General features: G+C 40.7%; 1 protein-coding gene across 3 annotated transcripts in view; it reads right to left on the reverse strand.

The window, feature by feature from the left end:
- Nucleotides 1-14,040, reverse strand: part of cadpsb (Ca2+-dependent activator protein for secretion b) — a gene marked incomplete at both ends in the record, with an annotated part of 65,832 nt that overhangs the window by 16,567 nt on the left and 35,225 nt on the right. Inside the window, 10 exons of one of the 3 annotated variants that reach the window (XM_080495550.1) lie at nt 902-970; nt 2,351-2,474; nt 2,579-2,642; nt 2,738-2,839; nt 3,593-3,780; nt 4,887-5,023; nt 10,675-10,887; nt 12,326-12,434; nt 12,728-12,794; nt 13,223-13,362. In XM_080495550.1, coding sequence (XP_080351676.1) covers nt 902-970; nt 2,351-2,474; nt 2,579-2,642; nt 2,738-2,839; nt 3,593-3,780; nt 4,887-5,023; nt 10,675-10,887; nt 12,326-12,434; nt 12,728-12,794; nt 13,223-13,362 — 1,213 coding nt within the window. Of the gene's footprint in view, nt 1-901; nt 971-2,314; nt 2,475-2,578; nt 2,643-2,737; nt 2,840-3,592; nt 3,781-4,886; nt 5,024-10,674; nt 10,888-12,325; nt 12,435-12,727; nt 12,795-13,222; nt 13,363-14,040 lie in introns of all 3 variants that reach the window. The other 2 variants (XM_080495551.1, XM_080495549.1) reach the window with 2 other exon arrangements.

Below are 14,040 nucleotides of genomic sequence, written 5' to 3' on the forward strand. Positions count from 1 at the left end.
CTCAACTTCAGCGAGAAAAGGGGAGAGAAAAGATAAAGAGGAGATGTTTAGAATTAGCATGGCTCTAGGGTCATTGTCATAATACAGGGGGGCAATAAAGCTCAGAGTTGTTGTTCACCGCCATGTGACTCTTTCAAAGAATCTGCTGGGACAGTTTCAGCTCCAGGGACGGAGGTGTCTAGGCAACAGACAAACGTCACGGACACACAGTAAAAACAGAAACACTGACACGTCAGCCTGTGGAAAACTGAAAATTAAAAAAGGGGATGTTTGTTAAACAAACAGACAATGCTTAGACTCTCGTAAAACAGGTAGGACAGACAAACAGCTACTAAGATCATAGACAGGACACACTGAGTGACTGGAGTTGATTGAAGTCAAGCTGTTGAATCCACACACCCTACCCTGTGTTCCCCATTCAATAGCATGTGATCAGGTGCTCCTTCACTATCTCTGCTGGCACGGTAAAAAAAAAAAAAAAAAGCCTACCTGTTTGGCACAACACACCACTGACACATGATCAGACCAAATGACTGGAGGAGATACCAATGTAAGCAATATAAAAATGCATTCAAGTCAAAGGGATGAGCATCCAACCAAAAGAAAGAAGCTTACAGACCAGACTGCTCATTCATGTCCATCACAAACAGATGGTGCTAAAAAAAGGACCCCGGCTGATTCAGTGTGGTGTACTGCTCAGATCTCTCAACTGGTGCGCTCCCCACTCACTCTCACAGACAAAGGCACAGATAAAAACAAGCATGTCAGGAGCAAGATCTCTGAAGAGAGGTGCGAGAGAGAAGAAAAGCAGAGGGATGATGAGGTGAAAGAGCACTCAAAGAGGAGGAGAAGGAGGCAGACTTGTGGGGGGGTGGGGGGGGGGGGTGATGCAGGTACTCACGGATGGTTAAATCCATCACTTGAGACGCCAAGCAGAAGACAGGGTGCTCAAACATTTCCCTCTTTTTCCCTATAAAAAAAAGGATTGTTGCATGCAAGAGGCTGGGATCAGAAGTGGGAGGGCTGAAGGTCAGAAGCTGATGGGACGAGGGGCTGTCCAGGTGAAAACGACATTCTGTCGGGCAGGAAGCCCCATACTAAAGTCAAATGTTTGGTTTATTTTGAACCAGGCGCCTCACAAGGACAGGGGAAGGTCAATTCACACAGCAATTAAAAGATAGTAAGGTTTGATACCTTAGTATCTTTAGCACCCTGGGGGATTTCTTTCAAGGCATAAACAACATCTGGGTTTTCTATGTCAATGTTCAAAGGGCACGCCAATGCATTTCATGGGGATACTGGAAGAAAAGAGGCAGCAGAAGAGAATAAGACATTATATAATGTCTTTAAGTCATTGGTGTTTGTTTGTTTTTTTGTATGTAATCCATGCCAATAAAGAAAGGTCATGTTGTTATGTGTCAAAGCACATGCATGTTGCTGATGCTGGTTTGTGTGTGTTCAATCCCAGCATTCCTTTGGTTAGAAGACACATAATCACATAATTAAAAAAAAGTCAAACAAAGATATCTGTGGCAAAGCCAACAACCGTGACATAGGAGGAAAAAAGCAGAGCAGACAGGAAAGGACACGGAGTGGAAAGATAGAGGTCTTCAGCAAAAGCAAAAGACAAAGGAGACAGGAGAGCCGCTGGTATTTCAAGGCATGGGTGGGGGTGTAAAGACGGGTGGGTTGACTCAGCTGGAGGAATCAGAGAGGTAAGAGCTATGGTGGGACAGTGGGAGGGGCAGAGTGTACGTCGACTGGGAGCTGGGAGTCAGAGAGGAGGTTGAGTTAAGCTGACCTCACAGTCCAGCCGTCAGAATATCAGAGGCCGGGATACACTACACAGCTTGAATAGTCAAGGCACAATGAGAGATCAGCACATCAACAGATTTCAGGGCTTTGGAGTTGAATGCATTTTTACTCACACACCTCTACACAAAAGCCAACTTGACCTACAGAACAGCACAGAGCTAAAGCAGGCCTGAAACAAAGGAGAGAGTTATTGGACTGAGAGACAGAGAGTGACTGACAAGCTCTCACAGAAAATCTGGGATGCCACAAATCATTTGGAATATGGACATATATATACCATATACCAAGTGAAATTACCTCCATGTGTAATAAATAGTTAACACTGACAAATACAAGCTCATTTCCAAGTAAGAAAAAGTCACATGTGAGTAAAGGTCAGTATTTTTTTTCCACTTTCACTCCACACAACTACAGACTGTTTCAATCCACGCATATATAAAAAAACAAGTTGTTTTTCTTCATTATACTCGGTTATTAACACATTAACTCCAACCAACACTCATGGTGTGACACTGCATTGTGTTGTTCTGGTTACCTTCAATTTTAGCATATTCTTTAATCCGCTCGTAGTTGAGTTGTGCAGCCTGCTCCAGACATTTGCGGATAACTCCTTTCACTTCCTCTGGAGGAACTGGAGTCACGATGTCCTTCATCAGGACCTGCAGGCCACGTCAAAAGAGCAAGTAATTATGTACCCTCAAAGTTTTCATCATGGCACAGTTGTCAAAACTGTTTCTGCCTTAAAAAAAAATTTGATACACACCCTCTCCAACAAAGATAAAGTGGCCTTCAGTGCACCTTCTGGACGACCGAAAGGGAAACAATATCTACATGGAATGACACAATCAAAAATGTTAAATCAGAACCATAATCACAGTTTTGTCAGTTGTGGGTATTGTGCTGCTACAGAGCTGGCAATCACCTGAAATTAACAATCTGGTTTTCCAACAACACACGCAACCGCTCCTTGATGTCCTCGAAGCGCTCCTTCTCGTCCACTTTCACTGTGCTCAGTCCGTCTGGCCTGTAGGGATCACACCCACCAGCTTTAACCCGGCAAGCAAACCCTTATGCAACCTCCCATTACAGTCCAGCAAGAACAAAAATAAAAACACTGGCTGACAACTTTCAGTTCCTGAGAAACTGAGTGCAAATTGTGTGTGATGTTGCTTTTATGATGTGCCCTTTTATGCTACATATATAAACAACTTATAACGTCTCACCTTTTTCGACCTCGAATGAGTGGTATTTTGGATTCCTTTGTCTTTCTAAACGTGAATATGCGTGCTCGTTTAGAGGCAGTGCGAGGTTCTGGGCTTTGGGAGCTCTTTGGGGATATTAGGACCTCATAGCCCAGCGGCCCCCAGTAATTGTTGCCCTCTCTGACTTTAATGGATGCATGGGAGGATGAATAATATGGACAGTAAGAGACTATGGCAACAAAGGACAGAGAGGAAAGAAAAACAAAAGAAAAATGGTAGAAAACAAGGAAATATGCAACCAATTTAACAACACGACATACAAAAAACAAAACAAAATAAACAACACAAAAAACGAGAATATAAATGTGTCAAGAATTAACAACATAAACATGACAGAAATTAAGCAGAGAAAACAACAAAAAGTCTCCAGAATGCTTCCAGTGAACTAAACCCTTCAGTGACGCTTCCACCTACTGTGTATAGACTGATATCACTTTGTCTAATAGGATATGATACATAAACATGTAACATGTAACAACAAAGACATGTTAAAAGAAGGGATTGGGCCACCACACCTGTTCCCATGGACATGGGAGGCACAGAAAGCGAAGCTGTAGTGAAGAAGTGTGGGGTCAATAATAACCCCAGTTTCGCCCCTTTCCAGGAGGTCACGCAGGTAACAAAGATGTCTGTGACACCCTCGAACTCCGTTCCTCGCACAGTACTCATCCAAGACAAACACCTGGCCCGGGCTGAACCATCCCTGCACAATACAAACACACAGCGGCTGCTGCTTCACTGTGACGGCTAACAATAAGTCCACTGCACTGTGAAAAATATGAACTGTAAAGAAGAACGCAATGATGTGCAGGGCATTTAAAGAATATCTTTAAAGTGGCAAAGCAACATATCAAATGTTGAAAGTGAATCCCAAATTTTGGGGTGAGTACCACCTGAGAAAAAGTTCAGCCCTCCAACTATGAGAGTTAAAAAAGGAGACAAGTTTACTGCAAATATGATGAAATGGTTAGTTAGTGATACATTTTGCCACACACAGTCACACTGTACCAAGTAATATCTTTATAACAGACATCCTGACAGCACATCTTTATCTCTCATACAGGCACGCTGTAATTGCATAAACCAAAAACAATATGGGACAAAAATATGACATTTCTTCAGCATGCAAATCAGAAATGACACGGAAAATTCAGAAAGGCTGTTTTCTTATCAATCTGATAGCCTCAAAGATATAATAACTGCAACAGTAAATGTTACCTGTTCCCAGCCTAGAATTCTTACCCACTGACAACATGAGGCATAATATGAAGAGAAATAGCAAAGCAGATGTTGAACTCAGTTTCAATTGAAACATTTCGTTTTTCAAGCAACAAAGATTTGGCATATTCATTTACAAACAACTCCCAACACCTCACCAAAAACTGCTCTCAAGTTGTAATATATCCTTAAAATGCAATTATATTTTATAGTTTCAACTTTTGATATATCAGCACATATGCATCAAGAAGGTTTGGGTTTAGTTCCATGTTTGTGGGATTGTTTCATGTGAAGTATACAGGTTCTCCCTTTTTCTCTGTGAGTCTTGTGAAGGTAAATTCCACCTGGGTTTGTTAATCTATGTGTGTGCGGCATATTTTCATCCAGTATCAACTGGAATCTGCTCCAGCTGGTCTGAATGATGTCGACATGAATCGAGGCAACATTTGAAGTTTTTAAGCAGTTGTCAAATGAAAACACAGGCCTGTTTGGAGTGTCTAGTCACTGCATTCTCTTTGTACTTTCGATTTTACACAAAAAACAATATCTCTCTGGTTTTTGAGTCCGACGTGCCTGTGTTGAAATACTCACCAGGCAGCAGAAGGTGTCACTGAGCCTGTGGTCCAACGTGAGCCGCTGCACCATCTCAAAAAGCGAGGCGTGGTCAAAGCTACAGGGGTTAGCGGAGATAAACTCATCCATGCCATGTTTCTGAGCTCTGTCAGCATCTATCCAGCCAACGGCATAGGGAAAAGCACACGGTTCAGAAGAGAGGACATCAGTGAGGCACGGGCAGTCAGCAAATCTTCATTACAACACAAGAGACATCAGGGATTTTTTGGGGGGTTTTTTTGGGCTAGGTCTAAGGGCAAATTATAAACACTTACAGCTTACATTGTCAACTTGCATTGAGTCGGACAGCGTAAAGAGCTTCTTTCTTTTGCATTAGTAGATGAGATTCTATTCTGTAGCTAAGCTCAGAGGGAAGGGTGCTTCTACTGTATGTGCATGCATGCATCTCTGTATGTCACATTCCCTTCTGTTTTACTGGGGAAGCAAATCTTTGAAGACTCCACAAGGTTCTGTTAGAGAAGAAGTGCTGTTAGATGGAATTAAATGCATTCTTCTTTATGTAGTCAATAGATTCTGCCATTCGCGACTGTTGTCACTCAGGTCCTGACGTGTGCTAGTAAAAAAGACACAAATGTGGTAAAGAGTAATTTGAAAATCTAGCATAAATAGCTGCTTAAAAAAAAAAGAGGTAAAAATAACACTTTAATGTTTGCATACATCTCCTCAAAGATGGATCCTGAACATGTTAATGTTTGTCTTGCTTTATAACTTTTGCCAATGGCGCTTTCTTTGTTGAAATAATCTTTGAGTTTTTAATTATATGATGTGGGAAAAAAATATTACTGATGTTAAACAGTATGGGACACATGAAATGAACCACTCTGAACCACCAAGGAAGTCCACAACATATGAAGGCACTGCTACTCTGTAATTAATACAATAGTTTTAAAATAGAAAATGACAAAACGATGTGGACAAAGATGATGAAAAGTAGATAAGAGGCGCAGTCGTGTCCTCTGTGTGAGTGACAGGTGTCATGTCCAGGAGACACTGACATGAGTGAAGATGATTTGGGGGTGGGTGTGGGAAGTGGAGGCCTGATCTTAGTTGGGCAGGACTGAGATATTAAATAGAAGACAACTGACATCTGTCAACCTCCAGGTTAGGGAGAGGAAAAAAAGGGCGAGGGTGTGATGTGGGAGCAAAACATAAACTAAATCTGCTGACAAAGGGAACCTACAGAGAGTTACACTTATCTATGACTTGTTGTGTTTTTTTTTATTTGCTTCAATCTGAGAAGGAAACCTGTGAGACAACAATTAAACTGTGAACACCGAATGTGAGAGACGTCAAGGGACGAAACAGGTATAGTAGGTCATAATGTTAAAAAAAAAAAGAAGACATGTTGACATATGAGGTCTAAGAAAACACAGAGAGGATAGTAAATGACATCAGAGAGAAGAGCGGAGCTGGATTTGGAAGACGGTGACAGATGGAAGTGGATTTGATTTAGAGGACAAGCTCTTTGTGGGACAAAGTACAAAAGTTGTGAGACACACGTTTGGAGAAAACTGATGACAACAAAACCAAGATTCACCCTGGGGCACATTACAAAGAAGGTCTTGTTGCTGAGGAGACCTAAAATAGTGAGTAAAAACAAACAAAGAGTGAACAGAGGGTGCCTGGGGTTGGACTAGTAGACACAGTGGGTTGGCTAAATTTCCTTTGGTCATAGTAAATGAGGAAATGCAGTTTAAATCCAGAATACATTAAATGCTGTAGGTACATTGTCACAACTTACAATATGTTGTTTATAAAGACTTCAACCAGAAATAACATCACCAATGTGAATATGCAAGGGTTTTTTTGTGTTTTTTTTTTCACATACATTTAGAAATGATCACATGCTGGAGAACAGTGTGACTTCTCATTAAGCTTTTAAATGTCATGCACATCTGCAGACCCATTTTCAAATTTGCATTTTGTCTTTTGTAGGCATTCCATTTTTTTGTCTCTTCTCTACGCATTTGCAAGTTGACAATACTTGAATGTGTGGCAGTGTATTCATGATCTCTACAGAGCACACTAACAGGCATACCACTACCGGAGTACTCTAATAGGGTAGCAATACAATTTGGTGCAAGTACATGGGTAAATAGCATGAAGCCGACAGAGGCAGAACTGTATCATTCTCTGGGAGATGGGGGAAATGAATGAAAACTCCTATATTTGTACAAAAGTATGGACACATGACACAGGTGTTCTCCTATTCAGGCAAACAAGGGCAGTCAAAAGAAATCAAAATGAGATCTCTCCTTATCTGGAGGTGTGGTACTACTTGTCTAGCCTCTATCTACAGGCCCATCTACTGGAGGAGGAAGGGGAGAGGGGGGTCCGGAGTATTTTATCGTAAGAAGGGGCGGCATTAGCTACTCCTTGTCTTTGGCATTCAGAATACTCCGCATACATATTTGCCAACTCTCGTCAAGAAAGAATTAAAGAAAAAGGATTAAAAACAATTGAGCCCTCTGAAGTAAAGCATAGTCCACATACACACTGACTATATTCAGAAAACTAACTGTGACACATACTGCCATCATAATTAATAATTCATAAAGGATTCCTTCTTAAAATACATGTATGGATCTAATTTTCCAGGAATTATCTTGCTGCGTTTTCAGCTTGTGGGAGCTGCATTATTAGTAATAGCAATTAGCGATTATGTTAAATTTTTCACACAGGCTGGGAATATTTAATATTTTCTAATAGAATGTCAAATTTGAGCATCATATTGCTTTACTCTGAGGTGTCCAGTTACCAATAGGAATAAAAGAGAGAAGGCAATTATGCAGAAACAGCTATAATATAAACTTTAACCATTACGGAGCCAAATAATAAGTTCTTAGAATAAAATTCATGCATCCTATACTGGCACGGATGGATGCGTATAGTTTGATCCTCGAGTTGAGGTAATTAAAAACAAAAAAAAAAAGTATCAACTAATATCTAAGACATGAAGCGAGACGTGAAAAAAGGAGGAGAAGGAAAGAAGAGAGAAAGAACGTTGCATTTGTCAGATAATCAGCGGGGATTATCTGAGCTGTGCCGGCTACAGGGAAGCACTTACCCTTGAGTCCAGCTAGAAGACAGCAGGGTAAGAAGGGACAAACCAGAATAACATAAAGACTAGCAACAAGGCTGGAGGAGAGCAATCACGAGAGACCCTGACCTAGCAGCTGCATTAATCAAGAAGGGTCCAGGCAAAGCATGAAGAAGAAAACACAACTCAAAAACAACAACCTATACCAACATGATAGTTTGTGAGCGGTGGTGTGTGAGTACATGTGAGGATATGTGAACAACAGATGTTGAGCCATATTAGAGAGGGGGGAGAGAGAGAGAGAGAGAGAGAGAGAGAGAGAGAGAGAGAGAGAGAGGGAGTGAGAGAGAGACCAGGGAGAGACAGACTTTATGATCCTCATCACTCCACTGCAGTTTAACTTTTTATTCTGTATCAATGACGAGTACTTAAGGAGTTGAGAGCTACACGTTAAGTACTGTCACTCTGTCTAACTGCAGATCAAACGTAGGACTTACTTGGGAAAAAAGGGGACATGGCTGAAGACAAATAACAACGTTAAAGCCCTAACTGGCATGTTTAAGCCTAAAAATAAGTTTATTTTGAAAAGAGGCTATGAAGGTCCTGGAAATATAAATAATGTTGTGAAGACGTATTGTTGGAGAAATTATGGGTGTATTTTCCATGTCATGATAAATAGCTTTAGTAGTGGATTTAAGCATGCCTTCAAGGTGCACTCCAGTGATTTTACTGGAAATGGCTAATGTGTTGTATAATATATTAGATTTCCATTGTTTTTGTTATGCCTTAGGTTTATTTTTAAATCCCTGAAAAAAGTAACATAACAACCTAGTCAAAGTGATGTCAAGATGTCCAACTGGTGCTTTCTCAGGCAAAACATTACATCGCTTAGATCTATTTGACCACAATTCAGCTAATTTAACAGCTGCAAAACAATATGCTGGAGCCACCCTCATCTCACATGGGCTAAAAAACAAAGTACAGCCTCTGATCCTGGTGAATTCTGATTCTCAATGGGGGATTTTAACCACACACAATTCTGAAAAAAAAAAAAAGAATACATCTCTGCTAACTTCATCTAATAGACAATATGAAAAAGTTAATAAAATAACTGGAGTACTCCTTTAGGCCATTCTTCATCCTATTACAATGTATTATACATATATAGTGTTCTATGATCTGATTCTTCTTTTGGTGCCAAAAAAATGTATCCATTCCCATTTATTCTGACATTTATGGTTGTGTGATGAGCACCACACAAGAGACAACTTGTTCAGAACCTTCATGGGACTCTTTGTTTACGTTGTGTCCACTGCAGCAGAGTCAGGAGGGCAGTGTATGTTATGGTCCCAGTGCCATTCAAGACCACCAGGGGGTGAAACATGTATGCGTGGTGTGCCACAATGTTTCAGGGAGGGGGAGGAGGTCTGTGCCACTGTGAGGAGGCTTTGAATGGCAACAGCTGGCATCAGAGGAGTCAACTAACCACAAGAACGATCACATACTGGACAAAGAAACCAATGGAGAAACAACATAGAATTTTATGTAATAGGAATCTGAGTAACAGACCCAATTCATGTCTTCTGATATGTTCAACAAAGAGTGGAATAGAAACTGGGATTTTTAACAGGTAATTTTGCTGATATTTTGCAACCCTGGCTGTCAGTTTCTGTGTATTTAGATTTGACACTGACAACCGACTTCTCTGTTTCTAAGAAAAAAAAAGTAAAAAATCTTTTGAATTACAGCTGAAAAATAAAGATTTCTTAGCCTTTGCAGACAAAAGATGCACACCAAAAAAATTATGTTTTGTTCTGAATAGCAGGATCTATTATTGTGAGTTGTCAAGCCGTATGGAACATTTCAGTAAGTAGGGAGGGTCTATGTTATCACTGTCAAGTGTAATGGCACACTATTTTAAACTTTTGGGCTATTTTTCATCAAAAAGACAATTAGATTGGGAACAATTCATCTTAATATCTATCTCTTGATATATTCTTCTCTTCATAAATGAGGGGGACACAAGAGACAGTTACAACAGAAGTTGGTACAGATGCCACACTACTGTAGACAGTCTTACCTTCACTTTGCTACCTGACCTGTGGACTGCTTAGAGGTGCAAGTACAATGACAGATTGGTTAAAACTTTAGACAGGTCTGTCGTGGCGGTCATCCAGTAACAAGAGAACCATCTGAGAAACTATCTCAGAACTACAGCTGCCTTTACAGCTGCACTCAAGAGCTACAATTGGATTAAAGCAGGACAAAAGCAGCACACCCTGGCACTGTCAGTCTGAATTCAACCCCAGAAGGCTTGAATGTTCAAATCTTATGTGTGGTGACCTATTTCATTTTTATCCAAACTTTGCACACCATATTCTGCCTCTGCATGATAGGGGCTTTTTTTTATGGTTGATTGTTCCTTGTGAACAGACTGATGGAATAGCATGGAATTGCACCTTTAAACACTGTGGGAGTGGTGACAATGAGTGGAAGTCCATCAGATGCTGGAGGGATCTGTGAGAGATCGATGCATGTGTGTGCGTGCTTGTGTGTTAGTTCTACCAGCACATTTTGTGACTGCAGTGTGGAGCGCATGGCGTGACACATTTATGGGTTAGAGCTTTCTCTGATTTGTGAATGGAAAATTGCCTCTTTTTTTTTTTTTTTTGCTTAATTGATCATGTTGTGTTTCGGCTTACTTACAGAACTGAGAAATAGGAGCATCCATTTGGGCTGAGGCCCCCCCTTTGGAGTTTAGTTTCTGGACCTGAGTGGGTGGAACAGGCTTGTGGGATTGACCAGTGGCACGATACATGGCCTGGACCCACAGGATGCGGTCCTGCTCATCATCGCTGGCAAAGATCACAGTGTCGCCTTCCTTCACTGCGTTGAAGAACGCCCTGCCACCATCCAAGCCTGAGAGTATGAAACATTAAAGATCAAGTTGCCAGATTTATAAATTGTGTTTCCAAATGAATCTGCAGTTTCATTGAGTGCCAGGTTGAAATAAACCCTTGCCAGGTCAAACTCGCTTCAATTTCTTTTATTATATTTCTTTAACAAGATTTGAAAAGACATTGTATATATTTAAGTTGTAGATTGCAATTGTGTAGGAACATTTCATTACAATAACACAATCAAGGTGGAATAAACTGTTGACAGCCAAAGCTGATAAGTTCAGTTCCTCTCTTACACTCTGAGATATACTTCTGACTGCAAACAATGAAAATGGGGAAAATCTACATGATGCAAAAAAAAATACATTATTAGTTTGATATTCCAACTCAAGATTTTTGTCACATGTTATTTTTGTGCAGAGAATATACCCCTAAAAGTATATTCACTGTTTTTGGGGCTTACCAAAGCACGAGTAGTAGTTTAATAAAGCAGCAAAAGTGATTACAGCATCGGTGCTTTAGCTGAGGTGTTCACAGAGCGCGGTATGGAAATTGCTCAGAGTCCAGTTCAATAAGATTATAACTTCAGAGCACAGCAATGTCCAAATCATTCAGAAGAACAACACTCTCTATAAGATATTTTATATACCTCCTCCTTCAACAGTTGAATTTTCATTATCCCCTTCACTTGAGTTGCTTTCTAAAAACAGTATAGTCTTAAAACATAAGCATCAGCAAAGCAGAGTTCATCATTAATGGACTTCATTGGTTTGGGCAATGGTGGCCAAGATGTTAGAGAAGTGAGCCTGTGTTCCCAAATCCCAAGCTGCTGCTGCTACTGTGGCTCAATGACCCCAAACTACTCCCCAGGCACTGCACAGTAGCTGCCCACTGCTCCTCAGGAATAGGTTAAATGCAGAGGACATTTGCTGTACATTTTGTTGTATGTATGACAGATAAAGCAATCACGTTTTTCTTCTAAATTGGTCTCACGTATTCGCGTGGATGATTCATACATTAGCACACCAAAGGTGATAGCTGCCAAGAAAGGTGTTTGCACACCCCTGGGAACAATTTTAAGTTTGGTGGCTTGCTCAATAATTACTGTTTTTCACACCATGCAACATAAGGGCACCATTTATGGTTCATTCCATCAAGTTTATTTCTTCTGCAATTTTATTTGTAGAACTTATGGAATTCCTCTTTAAAGTTAACATTTTTTTCATATTCTTATTGTTTTAATTTGTGGATAGTGCTATAAACTGAATTCCTCAATGAATAAACTATGTATCTAAACCAATCTACAAATCGTTAACACATGGTCAGGGGGACAGAGGGGATTGAACCAGCAATCTCTTGGGCAATGGCCCGTTTTACTAACTGAGCCACAGCTGCCCCACATTACTGATCCTAAAAACTTTCCCAGGACAAACATGGGTGTGGGTGAGTTATCTCACCTGGCTGAGGATCACTGTAGTCCACAGTATACCCGTCCAGCTGGAGAAGCTCTTGCGGTTCTGACTTTTTCTCTCTGTAGCTGCACATTGCAAATGTATACTGACTCACCTACCAAAGAAAAGAACAACAGTCTCAAAGAGGAGCAATGTGATATGTTATCTAATTTTCTTCAGTCTTTGAGACTGAAATTAAATGGCAACAGTCAACACATTTAATAAAATGGTCTCGTTCTGCGCATTTGGCCATGAGTATCACCACCACTGCAGAGTTTGAAAGATGTACTTCACACTGTGGCTCAATATGGTCCAATAATCCTTAGAGCAAGCAAGTTTACTGAAACCATTACCAACTTCAACAAAGAGGGCAATGCTGCTTAGATGTGTGCATGAACAATAACCCACCTGCACAAGGACAAAAAAACGCTTCTTCCAGCGCTTCCAAACATTCTTCCCAAAAGCCCACAGATACCTGTAAAAATAAGACACAACACAAAACACAAAGACAAAATGCAATACATATGTCATAACTGGCACTGACTGTTGAGTGTGCGTGGCGTTGAGTGTGCGTGGCCAAACGCACAATGATACTATTTTCATTTAGATAATATAGCTTGAAAAGGAAATGTGACAATCTGTCAAAAAAATTTTAAGTTACATAAAGTACATCTAATTAAAGCTGCCTCTCATGTTTTGAGCATGTTGGCACCTTGAATAAGAACTAAACTACAGACTGGCGTCCACCAGGGGGAGTTGTGCACTTCACAGTATTTTTCCATGGTAAGTGAATAAAAATGAGGCCAAGGAGTTGAGAGGGTTGGAAGTCTATAGGAGAGACATAAAAAATGAAAAGCACATAAGAACATCCTTGCGTATCTCAGATGTGAGTGGATCTCTTACCCGCAGTGTTTCATGTTCTGTGGTTTGTCCATACGTATGGCCAGTTTGATCTTTAGATCTTGATCGGGGCAGGCCTTGGTCACCGTCATCTTATGAAGCTCTGACTGTTTGGGGCTATTTGGAGTTGGGTGGAGAACGACCTGCACTCAAAGGACAAATAAACAAATGTATATCAGAATTTATGAACGTTGGTATGGAGGTGGTGAATCTTCTATCTAATCTTGCGGCACCAGTCAATGCAAGAACTAGTGATGATGTGTGTTTCGTTCACAAGTGAAATAACAAAGTTAGTCATGGTGGAGAATCAGAACAGCGCTTTGCTCTGCCTCCCCAAAGAGGAGGCCTAATCTCTCTTTGCTCAGTTAAAGAGCTTTGAGGAAGCCTGCTTTCCTGCCAAGTCTGCTGCAGTGGGAGATGAAAGAAGCCTTGTCGCAAGCAAGGTCACTGCCACTACAGGGACGTCTGAAATGCTGCTGCTGGAATGTAAAACCAGAAACACCACCTTCCTTTACATCACAGAAAAACACAAGGTAAAGGTCTGATTAATGTTCCTGCTCAGTCAGTGGTACTGGAGGTTGAAATAGTGTTCAAAGACTGGAGATATGTTGTCAGGAAAGTGGTAAGGATTTATTTTTTTATCAAGCTACTTCTGTATCATGTTCCGATAATTCAAGTGTGCTGGTCAAACACAAGCACAATATGAAAGTACTGAAATGAGAATTTATTTTGTTGAAAGCTCACACGTTTGCAAAAATGTGTTGCTAACTCCCCCACCACAAGTGAAAGGGCTCCAAAAAAAAAACTTGTGAGAATAGAGT

Source organism: Blennius ocellaris (genome assembly GCF_963422515.1).
Source record: "Blennius ocellaris genome assembly, chromosome: 4".
Taxonomy (NCBI): domain Eukaryota; kingdom Metazoa; phylum Chordata; class Actinopteri; order Blenniiformes; family Blenniidae; genus Blennius; species Blennius ocellaris.